This window comes from Perissodus microlepis, chromosome 17 (genome assembly GCF_051167445.1).
Source record: "Perissodus microlepis isolate ML-2025 ecotype Zambia chromosome 17, ASM5116744v1, whole genome shotgun sequence".
Lineage (NCBI taxonomy): Eukaryota > Metazoa > Chordata > Actinopteri > Cichliformes > Cichlidae > Perissodus > Perissodus microlepis.
Genome location: NC_140477.1, coordinates 36,595,988 through 36,622,558, shown reverse-complemented (window position 1 = coordinate 36,622,558; position 26,571 = coordinate 36,595,988). Strand labels below are relative to the sequence as shown.

Genomic DNA, 26,571 nt, shown 5'->3' with positions numbered 1-26,571 from the left:
TTATTTTATATGCCACAGTTTCACTTTTTAACAGACATATTTTCAAAACATTATCTACTGGGGTCTTGCTATTTAAGATGCTTTATAAGCTTGTAGAGTTTGTAAAACTTATGGATGAAATACTGCGGTTAGATCTGGGATTTGGATCTCCACCATAGGTGCATCTACTAAAAACCTCAGAGGAATCGGAGTGACCTCAACCTGAAGGTCAGAGGTCAGGTTTACTGAGCGTCTTGTGAACTCGATACCATGGGTGTTTCTACAAGGAGGCTGAGGGACAGCACTGGAGGACATCCATATTTATTTTAGCTAAGATGACTTAAAGTAAAATGATTATCTTACAGCGGGGATGTCAGAGTCATTTACCAAATACAGCCCATTTTTACCGGATGTGAGTCTGGTGAAATTCAACAGTATTTGCTGTCGTAAATGAAAACAAATGTGTCAGCATGATTTAAACTGTAAAAAATAAATATGTTAAATTACAGAAAAAAGGTTTGTTAATTCAAAGAAAATGCCCTGTTTTTTAACTGTAACCATTGTGAAAAACAAATTTACATCAAGTCCAGCTGTGTGCCAAGCAGCGTAGGACCCAGATACAGGACTGGGAGATGAGAGATGCAGTAGTGATGCCCAAAGGCCTGTGCCCAGGAAAGGGGGCGTGCCCAAACGAATCCTGTGTCGAGACCCTTATCGGTTTAAGAATATCACATGGCCACAGATAAATGACATAACTGCCTTGTTATGTTACTCAAGCTGTTGAAAAAACGCGGGAATTCAAATTTTGAACTGGATCTGAGGTTCTGAGGATCACCACGAGCACATTAGGAAGCCACCCCCAAAAAGTATCAGCTGTCAGGGAGCATTTTGACATGTTATCGCCCAATAATAACATGAGCCTTAAATCAGCCTCAGAGAGGCTGGTTAGTTAGAGGTGTGTGCATGTATATCATACAGGACCTCATATGGGTATTCTGCAATTGATACATCATTATGTTTATATATTCAAACTAGGAACTATGGAGAACACACAGCTAGAGGGGACGTAACACAGAGCAGAGAGAGGCGCAGACAATGTATGAGGACACACAAAACTGAACATAACATACATGATAGGAAACTATCAAAATAAAGCAGGAAGTAACACACACTGAGACTCAGACTAAGACGTGTGGGTTTGGCACTGGGACCGGGGGAAACACAGAGAGGAGACAGAAACCGGCACGTGGCCGGGGATACCGAAGGAATAACAAAACACTGAGATGAGACTAAGATGAACAAATCAACACCAAAAATGTATATAGTAGACTGTAAGCCCGCCCATCCAAAAAACAGGAACTTTTCTATTTAATTATCTATTCCCTAATTACTGTGGTGCAGTATGAATGGCCGTAGGGGAGCTCCATCATCTATGGACATTATGTTACAGAGGCTAACATTAACAACAGTAATGTGCGATACAGGTGAGTAACCAAGTAAAATTCAGGCTGAGCTGACGCTTTGTACAAAAAGCATCAACATAGCTGCCAGCTGCCTGTTAGGCTCTGGAGTTTGTGCCTAAAAGTGCAAACTGCAGGTGCTTTATGTGATGAAATAAAATTCAGTCTGAAACATCGCTTTTCAAATTTTATTCAAAGGATTTTTATGACATTAAAGCACATGGTAAACTGTCAACTTACAAAAGAGCTGCATAATCTAGTAAGACAGTAACAACACGGCTCCTCTTGATTCAAACAGAAAAGACATGAAAAAAAAAAGCATCCAATGCAACATTTCCCTTTATAACCCCGTCCATCCCAGCCCTACCCCAGAAAAGAGGAAGGAAAAAAAAGCATAAAAGCAAACACGTTAACACGAAAGCACAAACAGGAATTCATCACTAAATCATGTACGAAGACTAGCCTTTAAAATAAAACCTTGAATTTCCCAGCTGCTCTGGAAGCTCCAAAACATCTGGAACACTGCAACTAGAAACTACACTTTCTACTAAACAGGTAGTGGCTTCTCTGTACATGAGGGATTCTGCAACACCCCCTGCTCTCTCTCTGATAACCTTCACCCGTCGGCCGGGCCAGATGTCATCGGTGATCGGAGAGTGTGCACGGCGCCGCGGCGTTCAGGCTGGGAGTGATGGAGCCTCGTCATGAAAACTGGATCTGCTGTACAGTGGGAATCTGGAACAAAGAGAAGCGAGCATCACCAACAAAATTCCACTTTTCACGAAAAACAATCACAAGATAAAGAATACGAATCAAAGACCATGAGACAATATACAAACTATAACGAGTACTCGGCTGTGTCCACACAGAAATGTACAATGTATTCAGGCACACCTGTGCAGAGTTAGCCACAGAAACCTGTCATCAGGTTTAGCTTCTGCTTTTATTACACAATTTTCTGTCGAGCTGACTGCAAAGAGTTTTCCAAACTTAGGATAAAACAATCCAACTACATGACTGATGTGTTTCCTCTTAGTAGCAAGATAAGGGATAAAGGGACAGCACAGCACTTATGTGCTTTTACCTGTTGATATGATGTGGTGTACACCATAACGTTCTGCTGCTGACCATCTGCTGTGATAATCCCAGCTGGCAGTGGATTTGCTGATGAGAGAAGAAGTGGAATTGATTAGGACTGTTCATTAACGGGGGGACGCTGCTTGTGTTTCACTTACTGAAGCTGTCCTCTGAGAGGTCCTCACTAAGGCCTTCTCCCACAGTCACACCTGCCATTCCTTTCTCCCCCTTCATTGCCTGGAAGACAGCAGAAAACATTTTCACGTTATTCTGTGCAGTGCTACGAAACACCAATTACACATACAGCATTTAAAAGAGTAGAAGCAGCCAGGTGCTGCCCAACTCGTGTGTTTGATTATCTGATCATCAGCGAGCAGGACCGCTGTATTTAACAGTCATTACAAGTAACGACATTAACTAATTAACATGGCAAGAACCCAGAAGAAACTACAACATGATTTAATTACCAATTTCTAAATAATATCTCATCTATAAGCTTACATGAGAAAACGCTTTAATCAGCACACACATTCCAGAAATGACCACGGCTTCATTCACAAACATTACTGGTACTAGCACTATGTTGCTTTCTGGAAAAAAAGTTTGTTGGAGTTTATGGATTCCCTGATTCGACTGAGAATTCCATTCTACACTTTTTCATTGCTTAACAGCATCTATCCCAATCCCTCCACTCGCACCACTTCAGTATTGGTCAGAGGAATCCAAGTAGCTGTGCAAACTTACATTTTCAAGCTAATTAATCAGATTTTGGGTAATCAAATTAGACTGCAAATAAAAATCTGACTGTACTGGTGACACCTGTGAACACAGCTGCCTTATGGTCCTGATAAATTGGACTGTTGTGAATCACACAGGTAGATAAAAAGGGCATAATAACTGTATCATGTTCTAAAACTGTATGTGATCATCAAAGCTACTTGCATTCATAGCTCTGGTGACTTTTGAGAAGTTATTCGAGTTATTTGAGGAGTCTGGATCCATCAAACAGCAGTATTAACAATGAAACACAAAACTTGAGCAGTAAGCACAGAAACATGACAATATTCAGAATCTCAACCTAAATATCCAAATAAATGGGAAGCTGCGCCTCACCTCTCTGAACTTCTGCAGGTAGAGCTTCAGTGGATCCACATACATGTCAAAGCCCAGCGTGGACATGGCAAACAGGATGTCCTCCCCATTGATGGTCTTCCTCTTTTCCTGGTGACAACGCTCACTCGCCTCAGATGTGATAAAGCTGATAAACTCGCTCACGCACTCCTGCACACACTCTTTGGCATCTTTTGCAATCTGTGCAAAAAAGAGATTCAGACATTACAGACGATTCAAAGCTGGCCTTTGGAAACTGCATCAGGCCAAAGAAAAATAGTTAAAAAGAATCCCGTTCTTAGCATTCGTTTCCACGTCTCACTATGTGATGTGTCTCCCTGCGTACTCCTCATATACTTTGAAGCATATCTTAACTTGCTATATGACAGTGTCCTGAGCCCTTTTCAGAGGGGTGTCAATGCAGGACATCTGTGCAGCAGTGAGCTGGTCTTCACCTCTCACCTTCGTCTGGTTTTACAGGCTGGACGTCTCCACTTCAGGTGTAGCTCGAGCAGTGCTGGCACTGGGTCCTCACGTGGATAGGTGAGCTGCTGGCTGTTGCAGTGATTGCTTGAGATAAGCTTGTGTGGCAATAATGGAGTCTCCATTTCCCATAGTGAGACATCCAAACGAACACTCTTCAGCTCAATTCAATTTTATTTATACAGTGACAAATCCCAACATAGACCACATGTCCATGCTGCTGATCCCTGCATACACTGACCCCCCCCCCCCCAGCCACAAAGACTGTGAAAACCTGTCCAGAAGATGCATCACATCAGCTGCAGGACTGGACTGTGTTTGAACACCTGGACCTCGAGAGCCCACATCAGTGCTCTCATACATCAACTTCTGTGTCAACAGTGTCACTGTGGACAAACGTCTCCGGGTGTATTCCAACCAGAAACCCTGGATGACTAAAGAGGTCCAGGTCCTGCTGAAGCAACGTGACTCTGCCTTCAGCTCTGGTGACAGCATGCAGTACAGTGCAGCCAGATCTGAGCTGTAAAGAAGGATCAGAGAGGCCGGGGGGGTCTTCACTAAGATCTTCACGCTTCACTGTCCCAGTCCTGCATCCTGCCGTGCCTAAAGTCGGCCACAATCGTCTCACTGCCAAAGTGTACCAACATCAGCAGCCTCGACGACTGCCGACCAGCTGCCCTAACACCTGTTATAATGAAGTGCTTCGACAAACTGGTCCAACATCACATCATGTCCTGCCACATACAGAGCTAACAGATCAACTCAAGATGCCATTGCTACAACCAACACACCACCATCTCCCACCTGGAACAACAGGGCCGTTACGCCAGGCTGCTCTTTGTTGACTTTGGCTCTGCTTTTAATACGATACTCCCCGACAGACTAATAGTTAAACTGCTGGATATCGAACTTCCTCGACCACCTGCTGCTGGATCGGAGACTTCCTGTCAGACCGTGTACAGCGAGTTAGAGTGGGGCCTCAGCCTTAACACTGGCTCTCCACAACTCTGTGTACCGAGTCCCCCACTGTACACACATGACTGCGTCAGTACCCACCCAGATGATACCATCTTGGTGGGGCTCATCTCTGGGGGCGACGAGACGGCGTACAGAGCTGAGGTTCAGAGGCTGTCAGATTGGTGTGTAGACAACAACCTGGACCTCAATACCACCGAGACAAAAGAGCTGGGAGTCGACTTTAGAAGGAGGAAGTCTGAGCTGCATCAGCATGAATGGTTAGTGTGTGGAAAGGGTCTCCAGTTTCAAGTTCCTGGGTGTGCACATAGACTCAGACCTCCAGTGGAGCTCAAACACCTCAGTGGTTGTAAAGAAGGCAAAACAGCATCTCCATTTTCTGAGAATCCTCAGAAAAATGGACCTGAAGGAGCTGCTGGTCGTCTTCTACCATTGAAAGTGTGCTGACATCCTGCATCTGTGTGTGGTTCTCCAGCTGCACCATGGCGCACAAAAAAGCACTTCAGAGGGTCATTAATATGGCCCAAAAATCACTGGACACCCTCTTCCCTCCCTGAATGGTAAATGGCCTGTATGTGTATAGCGCTTTACTCAGTCCCTATGGGCCCCAAAGCGCTTTACACTACATTCAGTCATCCACCCATTCACACACACATTCACACACACCCTGAAGGACTTGTACAGCACTATTGTACTAGGTATGACTGTGCAATGACATTAAAGAGTGATCTCCCATCTCTAACGATGGCTGTCAAAGTAGCATGAGTGAGACATCTCACCAGACAGCCCATCTTGCTGGGGCAAAGCTAGAAGAGGTGCTTATCGTAATAGTGAAAGCTATTTAAAGGTGGCCAGGATGAAAGTGAAACTGAGGAGGTTAAGAATCTCTTTGTGAGCTCAACCCCAGCTCCTCCTGTTCACATGTGCCCTAAATAAATAAAGAACCCCAAATTTCCTGATGTATCCATCCGTGCGAAAACATACTGTGTGAAGGCGTTAGTATTTCTGTTTTCTTTCTCTTCCCTTTCATCCCTCACAAACCTTTCCAGTCTGAGGAACAGCATTCTTCATGATGCGAGCCACATTAGCAATGGGAAGATATATGTCCTGTTCCCTGTAGTTCTCCTTACTGCTGCCGTCTTCATGGTCATTCAGATTCTCATCTCCATCATCTATGAAACACACAGAGAGTCAGCTCTATAAGAACAAAGCCAAAATGCACTTCAATGAAGATGATGATTTTATACTGACACTTTGTTTTTTCCTTACCTTCCTGAGGCTGGAGAACATAGTGACTGGAAGCCATGTACTCTCCAGTGATGCCCAGCTGGGAGGCGTCGGTGGTCGAGCTGTCTCCGTCCATCTGCAATACCACACAGCTGGCTTAGTTATTTGGAGCTGTAGCACTACAGTAAACCTATGAAGCCTGAATGTAGCCAGCTTCTTAGAGCCACACCTTAGGCATGATCTGAGTTATTTAGAAGGGTCCCAGCACGCATGCTCCTCTAGGAAGGAGAAGATGTTTTCCTTTGGGATTCAGCCACATGCTGTTTTACTATGCTCTGAGCTATGAAACAGAATAAATAATGCCTGCTTGCTGTTTTTCTCCGTAGCTACACTGTGACTCCAACACTCAGACTGACCTAGATATGTCTGACATGGGTGAGCACAAAAGAAAGTGCAGCTATGACCTGTTAAACAAACCATTTATCCATTTTATTTATTGATCTTTTGTTTGACAGTAGCAGACCTACTGTTGTATTGAGTAGGGTAAGGTGTTGTTTAAATGAAGACAGAAGCTTTAAATTTTAAGTAATAATACTTTTAAATGGATCATGATAATGATCAATGCTGACTGATTTCAGCATTTTTATCATAATGTTTAGGCCATACGTCAAACCCTGCAATCAACAGCGAAACATACATCAAGGGTTGACCTAACAAGTGAAAGATCCCTGGTTCGATCCCGGAAGGAGACACAAATCCCTTTGGGCTTGTGTCAGGAAGGGCATTAAAAATAATACCAGCTAAAAGAAGCTGTTACTGTAGCGACTCTTTGTAAATAAGGGGGCAGCTAGCTTTAATTGTTGCAGGTTATGACACTTTCATTATTTTTTTTTCTTTTATTACGTATTAATTAACGAGGTCATTCAGCTATTCAATTAACTGGTAAGCTAAAGGCAAAGGCTACTTTATTATAACATCGCATCTATCAGGGAGAGAAGGCCATCGCAATGTTTTTATAGCGTGATACTAAGTCATTCAACATTTCAATGTACACTAAATATCAGTAGCTCTTATTCGGTGGAGGTAACCTAGCCGTTAATAGTGCGCCAAACGTGTTTTGTGTTGTCACCCAATCCTGATACATGCGTGTGTTTTTGTTTTCCAGCAGACTGACTTGGCGGGTTTGTTGCTATTGCGTCTTGGTGCTTGTTTTAGAGGGTTTATCTGCATTCTGAGTTTCTACTAACGACTAGCTTGGTTAAGTAGCGTATTTCGGTACTCAGACGTGTATAAGGAGGAATGCCACAATAACAGCGCTCCCTCATACTGTGCGCACTTTTATATCGGCCTGTGTGTTTGCACTGAGAAATGTTTAACTTGGCATGACACAGCTAGCTACCCACTGGAACAGTTAGCATTTATCTGAAAGGGAAAACGTAAAACAGCTGTAAGCCAACGGTGAGGCCAGCTTACGTTAGCCACATGCTAAATACACTGGCATGTGTTTGGCTACCGTGTGGTAAGTAGCGGTTATCATTTGTGACATTTTTAGCTAATGTTAGCTAGTGTTAACCCGGGGATGGGGTAAGCCCGTGGCCTCGCCAATATTGGGGAAACCAGTGCTTTTAACGTAATGAAGAGAAGCTTTCCAGTGGACTGTTACCTTGAGTAGTTAACCCTATTCAGGCACTGAGTGTCCCTTAAATACATTCTCACTGCAGATCCAACGCAATTCGCGTCCGCCTTGGCCTGTTCTTTGTGGTGCACAGCATAGCAAGACGTGACCAGGGCCGAAATGTTTAGTAGTCATTTTTAAACTTTCACCCGCTGGATACTTCCTGATGAGCAGCCCTCATTCACCCAGACAACAAATAAAAAAATCAGACAGAGACGGACATTTCCATTCGAGCTAACGAGAAATCGGTTAGCAATCATTGGCCGGAGCCAGGAACAAACCTGCAATGAAGCCCTGGTTGGTTACCTTCCTGAGACGGCTGTTTGGTTGGACAGAAAATGGCTGCAAAAGGACCAGTCCCAGCGCGGAGCCGCGGCTGCAGTACCCCATCTCAACAGTAGAGGCCCGTGCTGCGTTCAGGACCTTCAGTACCGCACAAGTACAAATCTACATAGGAATGGTAGTTGGTACTGTTATCGAAACTATATGTCCAAGAAGCAACATAAACGAAGTAGAAAACCCTTACATTCTTAGATAAAGTACACATTGGTTATAATGTAATATAATGTAATATCACAGAAAATGTAGTTCCTACATTTACGGCAGCAAATGAACGCATCTTGTAGCGCGTGGATTTCCAGAAAACGTCTACGTGGTCTGCCTACGGCATATGGTATAATAAATTAATAATAAAAAAACAAGTAAAAAACGAACAAACACACACACAAACCCGAAAAAAACAGCCACTCGAATTTTGTTTTAAAGCGGTTGAAAGGCGCAGCAACAGTAATAGTTCCAGACATTTCTGACTGAAATAGGTAGGCTTTTTCATCTCGGGGAGCATTTTTCAACCAAGTGCGACAACAAGTCACTATATGGTTACCTTGTGTTACACTTTATGGTTGTTTGTTTTGTGTCCGGGGCTTTCGTATGCAGTGGTCATTTCGTGTGCACTTACTCAGAATCCCCAAACCTTGTTTTACTGCTTAGTGGCGGCTGCTGAGTTGAACATGTTATTCACAATTTTCACCACAAGATGGCGCGACAGTTAAACAGTCCATTAAAAAACCCCAGGTAGAGCTATGATACTAATTAGTTGTGATCAATTCTGATTGATTTTCATTTAATAGAAAAATAGTACCTAGGGCACATGTGTTTGGTTTTTCATTGCTTTCTGCTTTCAGATAAACTTGACGAGAAAGAAGGCGGAAATGCATATACTCATAGATATTTATACTCTTTATACAAATTGTTTTATTGAAAAGTTGAATTGTAAGATATTTGATGTTGTTATTCTAGCTATGCATACTATAGCTTCAAATGAAGGAGACTTCATAAAAACTGGAGAAGGTAGGAGAACAAATTTATTACTTACAACATACCACTATTAGGAACCTTTGCAATGACAGACACATTATTAGGATTTGTTGCATTGCTCACAGATAATGTGGAAAGTCTTGGTTCTGCAAAGTTAAAGTTTAAAACTTCTCATTTGGATTAGATGTTGTTCAGCATGATTGTTGTGACCTGGCCTAACTACCACTGTGACTTTGTATTTCCAATCCCAAAGAGTCTGATGTAAGCGGTTGCATGAAGTCACACACACACACACACACACACACACACACACACACACACTAGATCAGCATTATAGACAAAAACTAGAGTCACACGTCTGGGAAAAGGAAACTTTCATCTAAGCTTATGCTATAAACTCACACACTTCAATGAGGCTACAAGCCCAAATGACTTTTAGCACAGATAAAATATCTGTAATGTCTGTAAACATGAAACAAATGAGACGTCACAGGTCTTCAAAGACTGACTTAATGAGTCACTATACAGGGTGGGCCATTTGTATGGATACACCGTGATATTAAAGTCCTGTTTGTGGCACATTAGTATATGTGAGGGGGCAAACTCCTCAAGATGGGTGGTGACCATGGTGGCCATTTAGAAGTCGGCCATCTTGGATAAAACTTTTGTTTTTTCAATAGGAAGAGGGCCATGTGACACATCAAACTTATTGGTAATGTCACAAGAAAAACAATGGTGTGCTTGGTTTCAACGTAACTTTATTCTTTCATGAGTTATTTACAAGTTTCTGACCACTTATAAAATGTATTCAGTGTGCTGCCCATTGTGTTGGATTGTCAATGCAACCCTCTTCTCCCACTCTTCACACACTGATAGCAACACCGCAGGAGAAATGCCAGCACAGGCATCCAGTATCCGTAGTTTCAGGTGCTGCACATCTCGTATCTTCACACCATAGACAATTGCCTTCAGATGACCCCAAAGATAAAAGTCTAAGGGGGTCAGATCGGGAGACCTTGGGGGCCATTCAACTGGCCCACGACGACCAATCCACTTTCCAGGAAACTGTTCTTCTAGGAATGCTCGGACCTGGCACCCATAATGTGGTGGTGCACCATCTTGCTGGAAAAACTCAGGGAACATGCCAGCTTCAGTGCATAAAGAGGGAAACACATCATCATGTAGCAATTTCAAATATCCAGTGGCCTTGAGGTTTCCATTGATGAAGAATGGACCCACTATCGTTGTACCCCATATACCACACCAAACCATCACTTTTGTTGTTCCAACAGTCTTGGAGGGATCCATCCAATGTGGGTTAGTGTCAGACCAATAGCGGTGGTTTTGTTTGTTAACTTCACCATTCACATAAAAGTTTGCCTCATCACTGAACAAAATCTTCTGCGTGAACTGAGGGTCCTGTTCCAATTTTTGTTTTGCCCATTCTGCAAATTCTGTGCGCCGATCTGGGTCATCCTCGCTGAGATGCTGCAGTAGCTGGAGTTTGTAAGGGTGCCATTTGTGAGTAGCTTATATCCGCCGAAGGGATGTTTGACTAATGCCACTCTCCAGTGACATGCAGCGGGTGCTACACTGTGGGCTCTTGCTGAATGAAGCTAGGACAGCCACTGATGTTCCTTCATTAGTGACAGTTTTCTTACGTCCACATTTTGGCAAATCCAACACTGAACCAGTTTCACGAAACTTAGCAAGCAGTTTGCTGACTGTAGCATGGGAGGTGGGTGGTCTCGTAGGGTGTCTTGCATTGAAATCTGCTGCAATGACCCGGTTACTGCGTTCACCAGGTATCAACACAATTTCGATCCGCTCCTCACGTGTTAACCTCTTCGACATGTCAATGGCTGTGAACAAAGAGAAACTTGTAAATAACTCATGAAAGAATAAAGTTACGTTGAAACCAAGCACACCATTGTTTTTCCTGTGACATTACCAATAAGTTTGATGTGTCACATGGCCCTCTTCCTATTGGAAAAACAAAAGTTGTATCCAAGATGGCCGACTTCTAAATGGCCACCATGGTCACCACCCATCTTGAGGAGTTTGCCCCCTCACATATACTAATGTGCCACAAACAGGACTTTGATATCACCAACCATTCCCCTGTTATTACGATGTATCCATATAAATGGCCCACCCTGTATAACAAATGCTTATTTCTAAAATTCCTCATTCTTCAATAATCATTCTGTTCTCCCCTTCTCTTTTGAACACCTCTTTTTAACTTTGATTACTAAACTTAATTTAAAATAACACTGCACTAGCTAAGTACTCTATGAGCACGCTTAGAAAAAGTATTTTTACACATTTTTTTAACAGGTTTGCAGGCACTTTGTACAACCTACGTACATATACTGCATTTAAAAAAGGTTAGTCACAAGAGATTTATCAGATCCAAGGGTTCAACTCACCTCAATCAAATGAGCCAAATCACAACAACAGTCAACTCAAGGTGCTACCCTACAATAATACAGAGAAAACCCCAACAATCAAACAACCCCCTGTGAGTAAGCAATTGGCAAAAGTGGGAAGGAAAAACTCCCTTTTAACTGGAAGAAACATCCGGCACAACCAGGCTCAGGGAGGGGCGGGGCCATCCGCCTGCAGCCAGTCGGAGGTGAGGGGGAGGAAGACAGGATAAAAGACGCGCTGTGGAAGAGAGCTGGAGATGAATAACAACTAATGATTAAATGCAGAGAGGTGTGTAAACACATAGTGAGAGAAAAAAGGTGAGCGAACAAGAAGTGCATTATGGGAAGCCTAGTACAGCACAGCCTAGGCCTAATGTGGTGTAACTTGGGCTACATCCACACTAGCCCGGATAAATTTGAAAACGTCGTTTACGTCTGAAAACGCTCCGCGTCCACACTAGCGTTTTCAGTCGTCTTCACAGAGTTGTGCGTCCACATTGAAACGGCCGTAAACGCTTACATTCCAGTCCTGCACATGAAGAAGAAGATTAGACACAAGAAGATTCGACCTGCCTCATTTCTGTCTGCCGTTTATTTACTCTCCGGCTCTTTGAAACGTGGCGGCAGAATGTCGAGGAAAAGCACAGAGTTCTTTAAATGGACTAACAATGAGGTGGAGTTGTTGCTGTGAGTAACACAAAAGTACAAAGTTGCAAAAGCGAGGGAGAATTAAAGAACTTGTAGCATGTACAAACTGATATTAATCTTTAATAGGGCTGTCAAAATTGAGAGCAAACAAAACAACTGCTGTATAATGCCCTCTGCTATTTTAGTTTAATTGGTCACATGACTGCATCACATGACTAAAAGGTGTCATTGTTTTCGAAAGTCTGCATTTTCTCTGTCCACACTGCGATGTGAAAGCACCGTTTTCAAATGTTTTCGAGAGCGTTTTCAAAACGCTGCGTTTTTCTTCGGGAAAAACGCCGTCTCAGCGTGGACGGGAGGCCAAAAAGGAGAGGAAACGAGTGTGGATGTAGCCTAAGGGAGGGTGCACTGTGACCGGATCCAGCCCTAACTACTGTAAACTTGATCAAATAGGAAAGTTTGAAGCCTAATCTTAAATCTAATCTCCCGAATCTAAGCTGGTTTCACAGAACAGGGGCCTTAAAGCAACATGCTCTATCTCACAGTCTACTTTACCCTAGCAACCACACAGTACCTTCTATAATTACTATTCCCAAATATCAGTCATTATATGACTACTATAAGGCATAGATTGCGCTCCTTTTATTCATATTTGTGCTTCCCCACGTTCCTTTGTGTGCATCCAGCATTAACTCCTGCTGCGCTCCCAGTAGTTAGAGGACACTTCACCAACTGCACCTCATAATTACTGCTAATCTGGTCAATGAATGCACTCTTTGCCACGGCCCAGCTCAGATAATTATCATATTAATGGGCTTCATGGTAATGGGATGATGTGTGAGCAGCTCTCGACAAGAGTGGAAATGAGATGAAGGGACAAGAGCTGGGACTGTTGAGAAGGACAAATGCTTAGGCCGTTTAAATATTTAATTTCTCTCCTTCAAGTTGCTCTCTGACTGTTTTCCTCTCCTCTTAATCATTCAGGAAGCTGCAGCGTTGGGGAAAAATGTGCTTGTCTTTGACCTCATGGCCACCACTCCAAGAGGCACCAGGGGCGAGTGTTCAGTTGAACCAGAGCTATGGTGATAAATATTAAGTCCTTTCCTTTCCTTTTTTTTTTTTTTTTTTTTTTCTGCCTGTCCCGTTTGGCTCTTTTGCCATCAGAATTATTGTCTAAAAGCGAAGAAAGATGCCCAACGGATTTACTTTACCAAATGGACCATCCCAGCCTTGCCGTAATGGTCTATTTGATTCACCTTTTATTGTTTATTTTATTTATTTTTTTATTTTCACTTGCTAAATACGGGACAGACTTGAATGAGGAACAGAAAAGGGAGAAAGGAAGAGGGGGAAAAACAGCGGAGAAGAGGGACGGGGATAAAGGGCAAAAAAACCCAAAAAACAACTAAATAAGCAGACAAAAAAAAATACATACATCAATCACCTGGATCACCTGTTGAGAAAGAAAAAAGAAAACAAGCTGAAGAAAACGAGAGCAACATAATAAACAACATCACGATGATCTATGGGAATATAACAGTAAATACTAAATATTAAACATTATTGTGCAGCACGTAAGATCGACAGCGCACAGTGTGCTTTGAGGTAGGAGCCAAAAAGGGTGCAGTTTGTGTGTGTGAGCACCCGTGTGTACACCTGTGAGCATGGACGCGCTTGTTTTTAAAAGGTTCCTTCATGTAATGATCTGCTAGAGGGTGTGGCAGAAGCCAGGGGGGTTGCAGTGACGTGCCCGTGAGCTCCGCTGGCAGCCAGCTGCGCCAGAGTGACCGAGCCCCAGGCCGAGAGGCCGAGGGCACCCCACCCCCGAAGTGGCCCGAGCGAGCCCCAGGCTCCAGGCCCCGATAAGCAGCCACCAGGAGTGAGCCGGTGGGTACCCGGACGCCCATCCCCGGACACAAAGAACCACCAACGCACCAATGTCTGAGGGCGTCTGCCACCGGCAGGGGAAGTGGTGGGGGGAGATAGGCCTCCATACCTTGGAGGGCCTGAGATGTCCCCAGAGAGGTGGCGTCTGATACCCAACCTGACATATAGACACAGACATACAGGCACACACAGATACAAACATCCATTCCCACCCTCATGCTCTCATATGCAATTACTCAACACTCAACCAATGTGGAGACAGACATAAAGAGACGCTGTACACACAATCACACTCCCCAAGTGTACTCTAAGAACCGGGTCTAGGTACCCTTGCCCCTGGAGGGGGAAACTGCACCCAGACCCAGGTGGTGTTACCCTTTTCCCTGCGGTGGGGAGAAGCAGACCGCCCCGACTCCGCAGCAGCAGGGAGGCCCCACATTCCAGACCCCAGTCGGATGGCCAACTCCTCCTCCTAGCCCCCCGCTCCAGCAGGTCGCAGAGAACGGGGGTGTGAGAAGACTCCAAACCTCCCTCCGCCCGCTCATATGTAGTGTTGATGCATGTGTGTTCTAAGGTGCATGTAAAACCCAGGAGGGCATGGAGCTACCTGCCAGAGAGCAGCAGGTAAGCGCATAGCCCCTCCTGATAGCCCTCAATGTCTACGTGTATTTAAAATTGAGAGGTGGGCAACGATGCCTCCTTTCCTTTCCTTTCCTTTCCTTTCCTTTCCTTTCCTTTCCTTTCATTGCTTTGCCTTGGCTTTCCTTTAAAATTGGGAGCTTTGTCTTTCAGGATTGACAGCATCAGGAAATTTGAACAAGCGGCATCACTGCTGGGAGAGGCCAAGACTCTACAAAATATGGTTGGACGTTTAACCAAGAGGGAATGTTTGTGAAACAGAATATGTTTTGGTTTTAAATGGTAAAATGAATTATTTGACCCCATTTGTCATTCAATTATAGATAAGCACTAGATTTGTTTATCGTGCAAACATTCCAACTTCACATGAAATACAAGCACTTGAGTTCTTGTATAACTATGTGTAAGTCCAAATGCAAATATCCAACTCTTGATTCATTTCAGTGGGACACACCTGGGTGCAGTTTAGAGCTGAAGAGGGCGCTGCAGAGCTGTGGAGTCACTGTCTTCAGTGCTCATGGAGAGATCGGGATGATCTGATATCGTCGTGTTGGTGTTGTTCCCACATCATCATGAAAATGTTGTTCCAGGTTCAACATTGCAAGTGACCAATCACATCCTTGTGACGTTATTCTTTTGCGCGCCAAGCCATTCGTGCATTTATGAAATTCCAATGTTGCAAGGACAATATCAATTCGGCTTACCGTTTATTAAAGGGTTAGGGTTAGGGTTAGGGTTAGGGTCAGGGTCCGTTGATCGGCGGACAGAGGCGGTTTCTCGCAGCTTAAGTACAGTTTTTTGTTTTATGGCGGTTTTTCCCGAAGTCGCAAAAGTATGACGTCACAACATTCTGATTGGTCACTTGCAATGTTGATCCTGGAACAACATTTAGTATGATGATCTGGGAACAACACCAACACGAGGAAATCAGATCGTGCGAGAGATCGCAGCACCTCATACTGTCACGGTATCTGTTAAAATACATTTGAACTTTGATAGAATCACTGCAGAGAAATCATCAGTAAATACAAATGATGTGCTGTTTAATAACAACAACAAAACAAACAAGCAAACAAAACCCCGGATGGTTTCTGACATTTGTCACAATTTTATTATTACATGCTCAGTGCCTAATAAGATTTCTCATACTTTCAAATATCTGTTGACAGTAATGAATTGAATTGTGTGTAAAGTTGAAAAATATATATATTTGAAAAGTGAGTTTTGAGAGATTTTTGCATTTACATCCATGCACTGGTAATATGTTTGGACCAGCCTCCAGTGGCCACTAGATGAACTGCAGCACAGAAAGATTGTAGCATTAATGTGCTGCCTATTTATTGCTGGGAAGCCAATTACCTCACTGGTTGTCAATATTAGTAATTTCTATTAAAATATAAAACTCCTGTTATAATCTAAGCTGTTTTCCCAATTTCCAATTCCCAATTGTTTAAGGTGCAGATATGGATGTGAGAAAAACCTGACAGCAGACCTCAGTATCTTGGCATACCGGGGACAGAGAGGTCAACTAACATCTCTACAGAAAAAACCCATCTAAAATGTATTGACCATCACCTTAAAATACCTTTCCTTCCTTCGAACCCTGGTGGTGGGCGGGTCTGTTGAGGGATTGGAGCGTGCTGGCTTCCTGTCCGGTCTCAGGCTGGCGGTCACCGTCCTGCTGCAGCCTGGCCTCCTCCCAGGCTTAGATCAGAAAATGGCAAATAAGATCTGAACTATCTGACTGTTGGAGGAGTGGACTTCCTTTATCACTGTTCTCTCACTGAGGTATATGACGATAACAATATGATAATTTTCTGTATAACAACACATCATCAAAACTTTCAACGCCTCTCCTTGTCTCTTAGGTAGAGCAGACTTTGGATGTCTTTTAGGGTATGGTAATTTTTTTTTTTAACTTATTAGAGTTCAGTTTTATTAATAGCAGCAAATCACAACAGTCACATCAAGGCACTTTATATTTTAAGGTAAAGACCCTACAACAATACAGAGAAACAGAATATCAATTATAGGTTATATTATAATAAAATTGCTTAAGATCCTAAAAATAGTCCTTCTAACAGTTCGAGGGATGTTTATCTGTTTTCTTAGAGAATTTTACACAGCAGACATGTAATCAACCCAAATTATGGCCTAAATACATCCAAGGTTTAATATCTGCAAAGAACAAATAATGGTGGAAAGTAACTGAGCATCAAGTACTCGAGTACTGTACTGCACTACAACAGTGACTGCATGGTGTAGTGGTTAGCACATTTTCTTTGTATGTGAAAAAGTCCCTTGTTCAAAACTGGAGGAGACACAAATCCAGCCTTAGAGCGTCAGAAGCTTGTGCGCTGCGAGTGCTGGTCCTGAGCCAGAATCAATTCAATTCAGTTTTCTTCATATAACCTAAAATAAAATCAGCAGTCACATTAAGGTGATTTATATTGGGTCAGAAGGAAGAGTGGGGACATGTGATTTTACTGTTAGAAACACTGAGTTTGCCCAATCACCAATTTTTACACTTTCTTGCTTTAAAGACATTAAGAAGGGGTGTGACGCTGTCCTCTGATGATAGAGACTTGGTAGTAAAAAGTACAGAGTCTGCTATTTCAGGCTATTTGGTCAGTGTGGATCTCAGATACTGGCTTGGATTTATATAGTGTTGTTCTCTTGTTGCTGACCACTCAGAGCACTTTGGACCACAAACACCCATACAATGCTGTGCATACTTGAAGAAATTTATCTTTTTAACATCCACGGCCAGCTTAGAATCATCAGGTAACCTAACAGGTGTCTCTGGACTGCGAGGTGGTGGGAATACCCAGGGGAAACCTGGGTATTCCCACCACCTCTGTGTCTCAGGCAATCGGTGGTTAAATGGATGAATGGATCCTTTTTTGTTAATGGCTGCTGTTCAGATTCAGCATTATTATCGACTGGTTTGGGTTTGATCCCGTACAAAAAGACAGACATAAAATTGTTAGCATTTTATCAGAACTTTTGAGAAACTTTTCAATAAATAACCTTTTAAAAGTCCCCAAAAACAAAAATGTCCACTAAAGCAAAGAGCAAGGATTAGATAAGGTCCCCAAACTTAATGTTCTCACCCATTAATCACCTCGAGATCTCTGAGATTTATCTTGTGCCCCTTTGTCACCACAAGGCTGTGGCAACAACACTTGAATAATAAAATGTACATAAAAGTAATATATTAGTCACAGAGGCTATTTCTATACAGACTCAGTTACTCAGTTTGATGATATTTGTTAAAATGTGCTTACATATTTGTAATACACACACATGCACAATATTTTAAGATTCATAGATTAAAAACGTCTTTAAATAATTCTTTCGGTCACTGGTTTGACACCAAACCCTAAAAATGAGCTTCTCAGTCCTAATCCAGTACCCAGTAACTAAAAAATATCATATAATGATAAAAACTATAATATGATGCAATGATAATCTGTAAAAAAAACATAAACAGAAAAGCATTTAAATCCAAATTGAGTGTGTAACAATAAAAATGTCACTGGATTGGAAAAGAAAGGATCATGTTAGTGAACCAGCGTCTCCCACTAACAAGTAGCCTGATTTATATAACCTCTGTGGACTATAGCCGTCACTCTTATTACTTTAAACATACCAGTGGATTTGAGTCAGGCACACCTACATCACCCTGCATGCTGGAATACTCACACGTGTACTCAATGTTGATTAATCACCGTGACTTTTTTACACAGCATCTCTTATATGTCAGCTATGACTGCTGCTTGAGAATGAGGCACGTTTTTTGAATTGCCCTATATGATAATCCATTTACCCTTTACCATTACATGTAGTACACTTGATTAAAGTTCAAGCTCTGATATTTAAATAAACTCCACTGATTACGGCTTTCTGGTAACACCTTAAAATTGCAGTTTGGTAATAACATAGTGGATAAAGTGGCCATAAAGTGGTGACAATCCTGCAATACTATGAATTACTAAGGTAATAACAAGTAACAGTTTGATGCTAAACATGGTTTTTAGCAGCGTAATATTAGACTGAAAATTTTGTATTGGGTTAACAGTGAACCAGGAACCGGGACAATAATGTGAAACAACAAAACAAATCCTAAGAAGCAAAAAAAAAAAACCATTTGGTAAAGTTTTGGTGGATGCATGAGAAGCTGCAGCCAATAGGCTGGATATACAGCAAGTTATTAATTTCTTGTTATGAACGTGGAATAGAAACAGGCAGTTCTGCAGCCTGAAGAGTAATCACCACCAGTATTTCACACCACTGCATTAAATATATACCAACAACAACACCCAGCACGCCCCTGCGGGCAGTTTATCCTTCAAGCTCGAGTCCTCTACCAGAGGCCTGGGAGCTTGAGGGTCCTGCGCAGTATCTTAGCTGTTCCCAGGACTGCGCTCTTCTGGACAGAGATCTCCACTGTTTTTTCCGGGATCTGCTGGAGCCACTCGCCTAGCTTGGGAGTCACCGCACCTAGTGCTCCGATTACCACGGGGACCACCGTCACCTTCACCCTCCACATCTTCTCGAGCTCTTCTCTGAGCCCTTGGTATTTCTCCAGCTTCTTGTGTTCCTTCTTCCTGATGTTGCTGTCATTCGGAACCGCTACATCGATCACTACGGCCGTCTTCCTCTGCTTGTCTACCACCACTATCTCCTGTTGGTTAGCCACCACCATTTTGTCCGTCTGTATCTGGAAGTCCCACAGGATCTTAGCTCGGTCATTCTCCACCACCCTTGGGGGCGTCCCCCATTTTGACCTCGGCACTTCCAGGCCATATTTGGCACAGATGTTTCTGTATACTATGCCGGCCACTTGGTTATGGCGTTCCATGTATGCCCTGCCTGCTAGCATCTTGCACCCTGCTGTTAAGTGCTGGATTGTCTCTGGGGCATCTTTACACAGCCTGCACCTGGGGTCTTGCCTGGTGTGATAGACCCCAGCCTCTATGGATCTTGTACTCAGAGCTTGTTCTTGTGCTGCCATGATTAGTGCCTCTGTGCTGTCTTTCAGTCCAGCTTTGTTCAGCCACTGGTAGGATTTCTGGATATCAGCCACCTCCTCTATCTGCCGGTGGCACATACCGTGCAGGGGCCTGTCCTTCCATGATGGTTCCTCGCCTTCCTCCTCTTTCTTGGGTTTCTGCTGCCCGAGGTATTCACTGAGCACGCTGTCAGTTGGGGCCATCTTTGTGATGTATTCGTGGATGTTCCTTGTCTCATCCTGGACTCTGGTGCTGACACTCACCAGTCCCTGGCCTCCTTCCTTCCGCTTAGCGTACAGCCTCAGGGTGCTGGACTTGGGGTGAAACCCTCCATGCATGGTAAGGAGCTTTCTTGTCTTCAATTCAATTCAATTCAATTTTATTTATATAGCGCCAAATCACAACAAAAGTCGCCTCAAGGCGCTTCATGTCGCTTCAGGCGTCTTGATGTCAGTGGCTTCTATCTCCTCCTTTGGCCAGCCTATTACCCCAGCAGGGTACCTGATCACGGGCAGGGCGTAGGTGTTGATAGCCCGGATCTTGTTCTTACCGTTCAGCTGACTCCTCAGGACTTGCCTGACCCTCTGCAGGTACTTGGTGGTTGCAGCTTTCCTAGCGGCCTCTTCATGGTTCCCATTCGCCTGCGGGATCCCCAGGTACTTGTAACTGTCCTCTATGTCTGCAATGTTGCCTTCTGGTAGCTCAATCCCCTCAGTTCTGACTACCTTCCCTCTCTTTGTTACCATCCGACTACACTTCTCCAGCCCGAACGACATCACGATGTCATTACTGTATATCCTGGTAGTGTGGATCAGTGAATCGATGTCTCGTTCACTCTTGGCATACAGCTTGATGTCATCCATGTACAGGAGGTGGCTGACAACTGCTCCATTCCGTAGTCGGTATCTGTAGCCAGTCTTGTCAATTATCTCACTGAGGGGGTTCAGGCCTATGCAGAACAGCAGTGGGGACAGAGCATCTCCTTGGTAGATCCCGCACTTGATGGTGACTGGTGCTATGGGCTTGAGGTTGGCCTCCAGTATTGTCCGCCACATCCCCACTGAGTTCCTGATGAAGGCTCTTGGGGTCCTGTTGATCTTATATAGTTCTAGGCATTCCATTATCCAGGTGTGGGGCATTGAGTCATAGGCCTTCTTGTAATCAATCCAGGCAGTGCACAGGTTGGTCAGTCTGGTCCTGCAGTCTCGGCTGACTGCTCGGTCTGCCAGTAGCTGGTGTTTTGCGCCTCTGGTATTCTTGCCCATCCCTTTCTGTGTCCCGCTCATGTATTGACCCATGTGCCTGTTCATCTTAGCCGCTATGATGCCTGACAGGAGCTTCCACGTGGTGCTGAGGCAGGTTATTGGTCGGTAGTTGGAGGGGACCGGTCCCTTCTGGGGGTCCTTGAGGATCAGGACTGTCCGGCCTTCGGTTAGTCATTCCGGGTGTCTCTCGTCAACTAGCAGCTGGTTCATTTGTGCTGCCAGGCGCTTATGGAGTGCAGTCAGCTTCTACAGCCAGTAGGCGTGAACCATGTCAGGGCCTGGTGCTGTCCAACTCTTCATACTGGAGACCCTTTCCTGGATATCTGCCACTGTGATGGTTACTGGACCCTGTTCAGGGAGGTTGCTGTGGTCTGCCCTCAGATCCACTAGCCACTGAGCATTGCCGTTATGGGTTGTGTCCTTCTCCCATATGCTCTTCCAGTATTGTTCTGCCTCCAGCCTTGGTGGTGTTGTTCTCATATTGTTCCCTTGCCACTGAGAGTACACCTTAGATGGTTCTGTGGAGAACAGCTGGTTTATTCTCTTTCCTTCTATCTCTCTGGTGTACCTCCTCAAGCAGCTGGCCAAGGCACACTTGGATTATGTATCAGCACAACGATCTGAAACATGCTGGCAAGTCCACCTCTGAATGGTTCAAGAACAAGAGAAGAAAATTAAAGAAAAATGAAGGTTTTGGAGTGGCTTAGCCAAAGTCCAGACTTAAATCTGATTGTCTGAATGAGATACTTTGGTCTGACCTTAAACAGGCCAGTCACACTCAAAAACCCTCCACTATGGCCGAATTAATCCTGCAGAGAAGAGTGGACCTAGATTCCTCCACAGCAATCACAAACGCTTAACTTCAGTTCTTGCTGCCAAAGTTGGCATAACCAGTTATTAGGTTTAAGGGGCGATTACTTTTTGAAATAAGGACAGGTAGGTTTGGATAACGTTTTTCCCTTACGTCATGAAGTCATCATTTAAATACTGCATTTTGTATAAAAATGTTTGATGATCTGAAACATGCAAGTGTAACAAATATGCAAAAAAAAGAAATCAGGAAGAGGACACACGTCAGCTACATGTGACATATACAGTACCTGCCTGATGCTTAGTGGATCTTTTTTCATCAAATAATACATTTGCATTGGTTTGACCACAGATGTGGTTTTCAGGCAACTTTAACACCTTCAGCTAAGTTTTATGATGTTTTCGATGTATTCCTGTAGATCGCTTTGTTAAACACACCTTCTTTATAATTTAGGCCATTGTTCTTAGTGGACTCACATTAATTGTACTTAACATTATGTTTGCATTAACCTGCAATATAAAGCAGTTATGCATTTTATGATGAGGTTTAAAGGCTACAGAGATGCTCACATGTTTGTCAGTCTGACCACTACTGTAACGAAGGCCTGCAAAGCAACAAAGTGTAATGTTAAATTAGTGGATCAGTCATGAAGCCAGTCAACTGCTCAGCAGTCTCTGCTGTCAGTGATCTCGGTCACGTGAGACATTGTGCTAAGTGGGTACTGCAAAGCTTCACGTGGAGATATTCATCTGATACTGGTGAAGATGGAGCATCCCAGTCAGGATGTCCACAAACGCACTAATGTCCATGAATGTGATAGCCCCTTCCTTTGGATAGATCTGGGTTGGAAACTGAGACAAGTCAGCTAATAAGCTCCTCACTCCTTAGACTTGGATCAATAACTACTACTGACTGTGTCATTATTTATACGGTGCAGCAGAAGACATCTACGTGAACCAGGTCATTCTGTGAGCTGGGCACGTTAATAAAGCTGCTTCACTCTTCTGCTTTCATTTGTTAGCAGTTGTGTATTCTTCTGGTGTCTGAAAGAACAAAATATACACGAGCAATATACTAGGAGAGTTCACAGAACCAGTACTGGGTATATTTTCTCAGAACCTACACGATGTGCTTCCTCAACAGACAAAATGCACACAAATTCTGCATAAAGGTTGTGTTTGGTTCAAGACATTAAAGACATTAGGCTGAAGCAGGTTACCATGTATCTGGGCAAATTATATACCTCTGGGAGGGGGGGTATGTACCATGTGGGATGAACCAACCTGTATCTGCCTGACTGAAGCTGGAGTTTGGGAGTTTGACTCTGAGGGGCTCCAGCACATTGAAAACATGATAGTATCTGACTTTATGTCATTGTGCAAGGTACCAAAGATTCCCCTCAGTGCAGCCAAGGACACCAGTAGCTACAAGGATAAAACAAGAAAGCAATCAGTTTGTTCACATGCTGGTGTGTCAGGGTAAGGTTTTCCTTCATGGATCAGTAGTACAAGTGTTCAAACCACTCAGCAAACTTCACATTAGTAGTGACTTTAACACAGGGCAAAAAAAGTGGAACGAAAGGAGAACTCTGAAAACACATCAGATCTCAATGGGGGGGCAGATGGGTAGTTTCTCCTCCTCAGGATGAGACTAAACCTCCTGTATGGGAAAAAAAAAGTCTGGCTACTTCCCAGGGACCAATTATTAGATTTTTTTGTCAACTCCTATTTGGGGAAGTTCATGTCAGATGAATTTATTCTACATTACATTTCATTTTGAGTCTTTAAAATGGCCAAAAACGGGTCAAGTTTTGCCCAGTGTTACAATTATGATCGGTAAAATGTGTGTGTGTGTGTGGTAATGACAGGATGCTGGTAAATGAGAGGGACCAGACCAGCGTGGATTAGATTTATGCCATTGGATCAGTGCAGCATGGACGCCTCTCCACTGCAGGCCTTTCTGTGCATTGTGGAAAGCTGCTGGTCATGTGACTTTATGGAGGGGAGAACGTCTTGGTACATTAAAAAAAAATCTCAACATGCAGTTTGTATAAATGTGTGATTTCTACACGTCTATCAAACTGATTTTAGAAGTGAGATAAATGTTGCATGAGAAACAGTCGGTATCAGTCTTTTGGTCTTTTAGGCTTAAAACTTTCCTTTTTGCTAAAGCATATAGTTAGGGCTGGACCAGGTGACCCTGAATCCTCCCTTAGTTATGCTGCAATAGACGTAGGCTGCCGGGGGATTCCCATGATGCATTGAGTTTTTCCTTTCCAGTCACCTTTCTCACTCACTATGTATTAATAGACCTCTCTGCATTGAATCATATCTGTTATTAACCTCTGTCTCTCTTCCACAGCATGTCTTTTATCCTGTCTTCCTTCTCTCACCCCAACCGGTCGCAGCAGATGGCCCCGCCCCTCCCTGAGCCTGGTTCTGCCGGAGGTTTCTTCCTGTTAAAAGGGAGTTTTTCCTTCCCACTGTCGCCAAAGTGCTTGCTCATAGGGGGTCATATGATTGTTGGGTTTTTCTCTGTATCTATGAAGCGCCTTGAGGCAACTTTTGTTGTGATTTGGCGCTATATAAATAAAATTGAATTGAATTGAATTGAATTTTGGTCACAATGTGATTACGCTACTGTACCCACTGTTCTTCTCACTCCACTGTACGCAGCCTTCAGTCTGTCTGAGGAGAAAGCCTGTAGGACATCTGGAAAAGCCAACACACAGCAAACACACACACACACACACCTAAAAAAGGCATATTTATTGCAGGTGTACCACAGCTTTGCATGGTTGGATCTTAACAAGGTTCCAAGTAGAGCTTTCAACATGCAACCAGAAGAAATGGGAGTGAGATAAAACAACATGCAATTTATTGAAAACAACACTTAAACTGAAACAGGCTGTTTTACAACTGATCCAAAGTTTAGGACCACACCTCCAAAAAAAAAACCCTGTGACCCCCCCTCAAACACACACACACACATACACACACAACAAAAATCCAAGTTCCAGCGGGCATTGTGTGCTGTAGCGCTGTCCTGTTGAAAAACCCAGTGGTTACCACACAGACGAGGGCCCTCAGTCATGAGGGATGCTCTCTGCATCATCTGGACATAGCCAGCAGCCGTTTGACGCCCCTGCACCTCCTGAAGCTCCGTTGTTCCACTGGAGGAAAAATCAATCCAGAAGAGGTCAACCAATGACGAACTGCTGTGCTTCAACAGGAACGTGATTGGTTTCCATATTATGGGCCCCAATGCTGGAGATATCCTCCAGGGTTTTGTGGCAGCAGTGAAATGGTCTCACCAAAGAACAACTAGATGCTGCTGTGAGCATCCACCCCGATCAGCCCAGGTCAGTATTTTTCCACAATATTTTAAAAACCGTTTAGAAAGAACAACTTAATCTGGAAGCTATTAAGGCACCAAATGACAAACTGCTGCTTCTGACACCTGCTAATAATTTTTCTTAATAATTTTTGTTATTAATCCTCTGTCTTCTGCTTGATGTGCTGTTACACTTGGTTTTGAAGAGCTGTGCTGAGAGCTCACTTTGGAGATATTACAGTGTTCATGCCCTAGAAAAGCTCTGCTGTTTGGGGTCATTGCCACAGCAGCACATTTAAATGAGTTTCCCACTTTGGATGCAGCCAGTCTGAATTATTCATAGACAATATTTAATTAAAGAACAAAAACCTGTCGCTCAAGGCAGCAGAGATTGACCCCAGAGTACATGAGCCCGTAATAGCTGACATTTTCAAAAGTTAATTAATAAGACATTCAATGAAGTGGTAAATAGAGGTCACTGAGCCCGCCAGTGTCAGCTAAGACGAGGTTCGGGGAGTGATGGCTAACTGTATATCACCTTGTGGACTACGGATTGATTGCTCTGCTGTATTTACTGAATGTGACTGTGTGTAATGTGAAATGTGTCACAGTGATGAACCAGTAGTAATTATGATTCGACGCAGACGTCTGTCTGTCTGAAAATGAGCCAAAACAGCTCAGTTTATTTTATACACAGGCCGAAGGTTATGATTTAGGCTTAGATTCCATCTAAATGAGATGACATCATTGGTCTTTGCAAAAAGTGTGTTGTTGCAAAGACAAAGTGAAACATTTTCTCACTTTTAGGGATTTTGCAGTGGAGTGGTGCCCACCGCTTTGACCCAGACACAACGTCTGTCTGAGGCCTTGATGCTGAGAGGAAACTGCTGAGGTTAGCTCCCCTGCTGCGCGTCACAGTCTCTTACTGCAACAGGACAGCAGGCACACGTTTGTGACCAGCTGATTAGTGGAGGTGGCAGAAAGGCTGGACGATCCTCGAGTGATGTTTTCACCTGAACCCTGACAGACAGGTGGGTGACGACTGTTGGTCTGCTGCTAACACACTCTCTCTTTTTGTGCGTCTTTTTTTGTGTTTGTTTGCTTTTTTTATGAACTGGTTGCTTTGAGTATAACTTTAAAATATAAAGTCCCACTGAAGCATTTTTTTTTGCTTCGTTGCTTCAGGGAAGATAAGATGCTCCCTAAGGTTCTGCCTTTGAAAGCCTCCGTAAGCTTAAATT

General features: G+C 43.6%; 1 protein-coding gene and 1 pseudogene across 3 annotated transcripts; one reads left to right on the top strand and one right to left on the bottom strand.

Annotated features, from left to right (window-relative positions):
* Nucleotides 1–1,613: 1,613 nt before the first annotated feature.
* On the bottom strand, nucleotides 1,614–8,369 carry nfyba (nuclear transcription factor Y, beta a). 3 transcript variants are annotated; one of them, XM_084910589.1, is made up of 7 exons: nucleotides 8,268–8,369; nucleotides 6,354–6,447; nucleotides 6,126–6,256; nucleotides 3,630–3,827; nucleotides 2,675–2,753; nucleotides 2,524–2,603; nucleotides 1,614–2,174 (listed from the first exon to the last, which is right to left on the bottom strand). In XM_084910589.1, exons 2-7 carry the CDS (start codon nucleotides 6,445–6,447, stop codon nucleotides 2,142–2,144), a joined length of 615 nt encoding a protein of 204 aa, XP_084766715.1. In that variant the 5' UTR covers nucleotides 8,268–8,369; the 3' UTR covers nucleotides 1,614–2,141. The 3 variants fall into 3 exon arrangements, with proteins under 3 accessions (XP_084766715.1, XP_084766716.1, XP_084766714.1); XM_084910590.1 differs by lacking the exon at nucleotides 8,268–8,369 and adding an exon at nucleotides 7,975–8,249; XM_084910588.1 differs by lacking the exon at nucleotides 8,268–8,369 and adding an exon at nucleotides 6,541–7,941.
* Nucleotides 8,273–26,221, top strand: LOC146370033 (thioredoxin reductase 1, cytoplasmic-like; annotated as a pseudogene).
* The last annotated feature ends 350 nt before the right edge of the window (nucleotides 26,222–26,571 follow it).

What these genes read in the sequence shown, in the direction of transcription:
- nfyba (XM_084910588.1), bottom strand. An exon ending in CTGTTCCTCAGACTGGAAAG is followed by an intron (nt 3,828 to 6,125) that starts GTTTGTGAGGGA and finishes TTTTTTGCACAG; the next exon opens with ATTGCAAAAGATGCCAAAGA. An exon ending in ACCTGCAGAAGTTCAGAGAG is followed by an intron (nt 2,754 to 3,629) that starts GTGAGGCGCAGC and finishes GCTGTCTTCCAG; the next exon opens with GCAATGAAGGGGGAGAAAGG.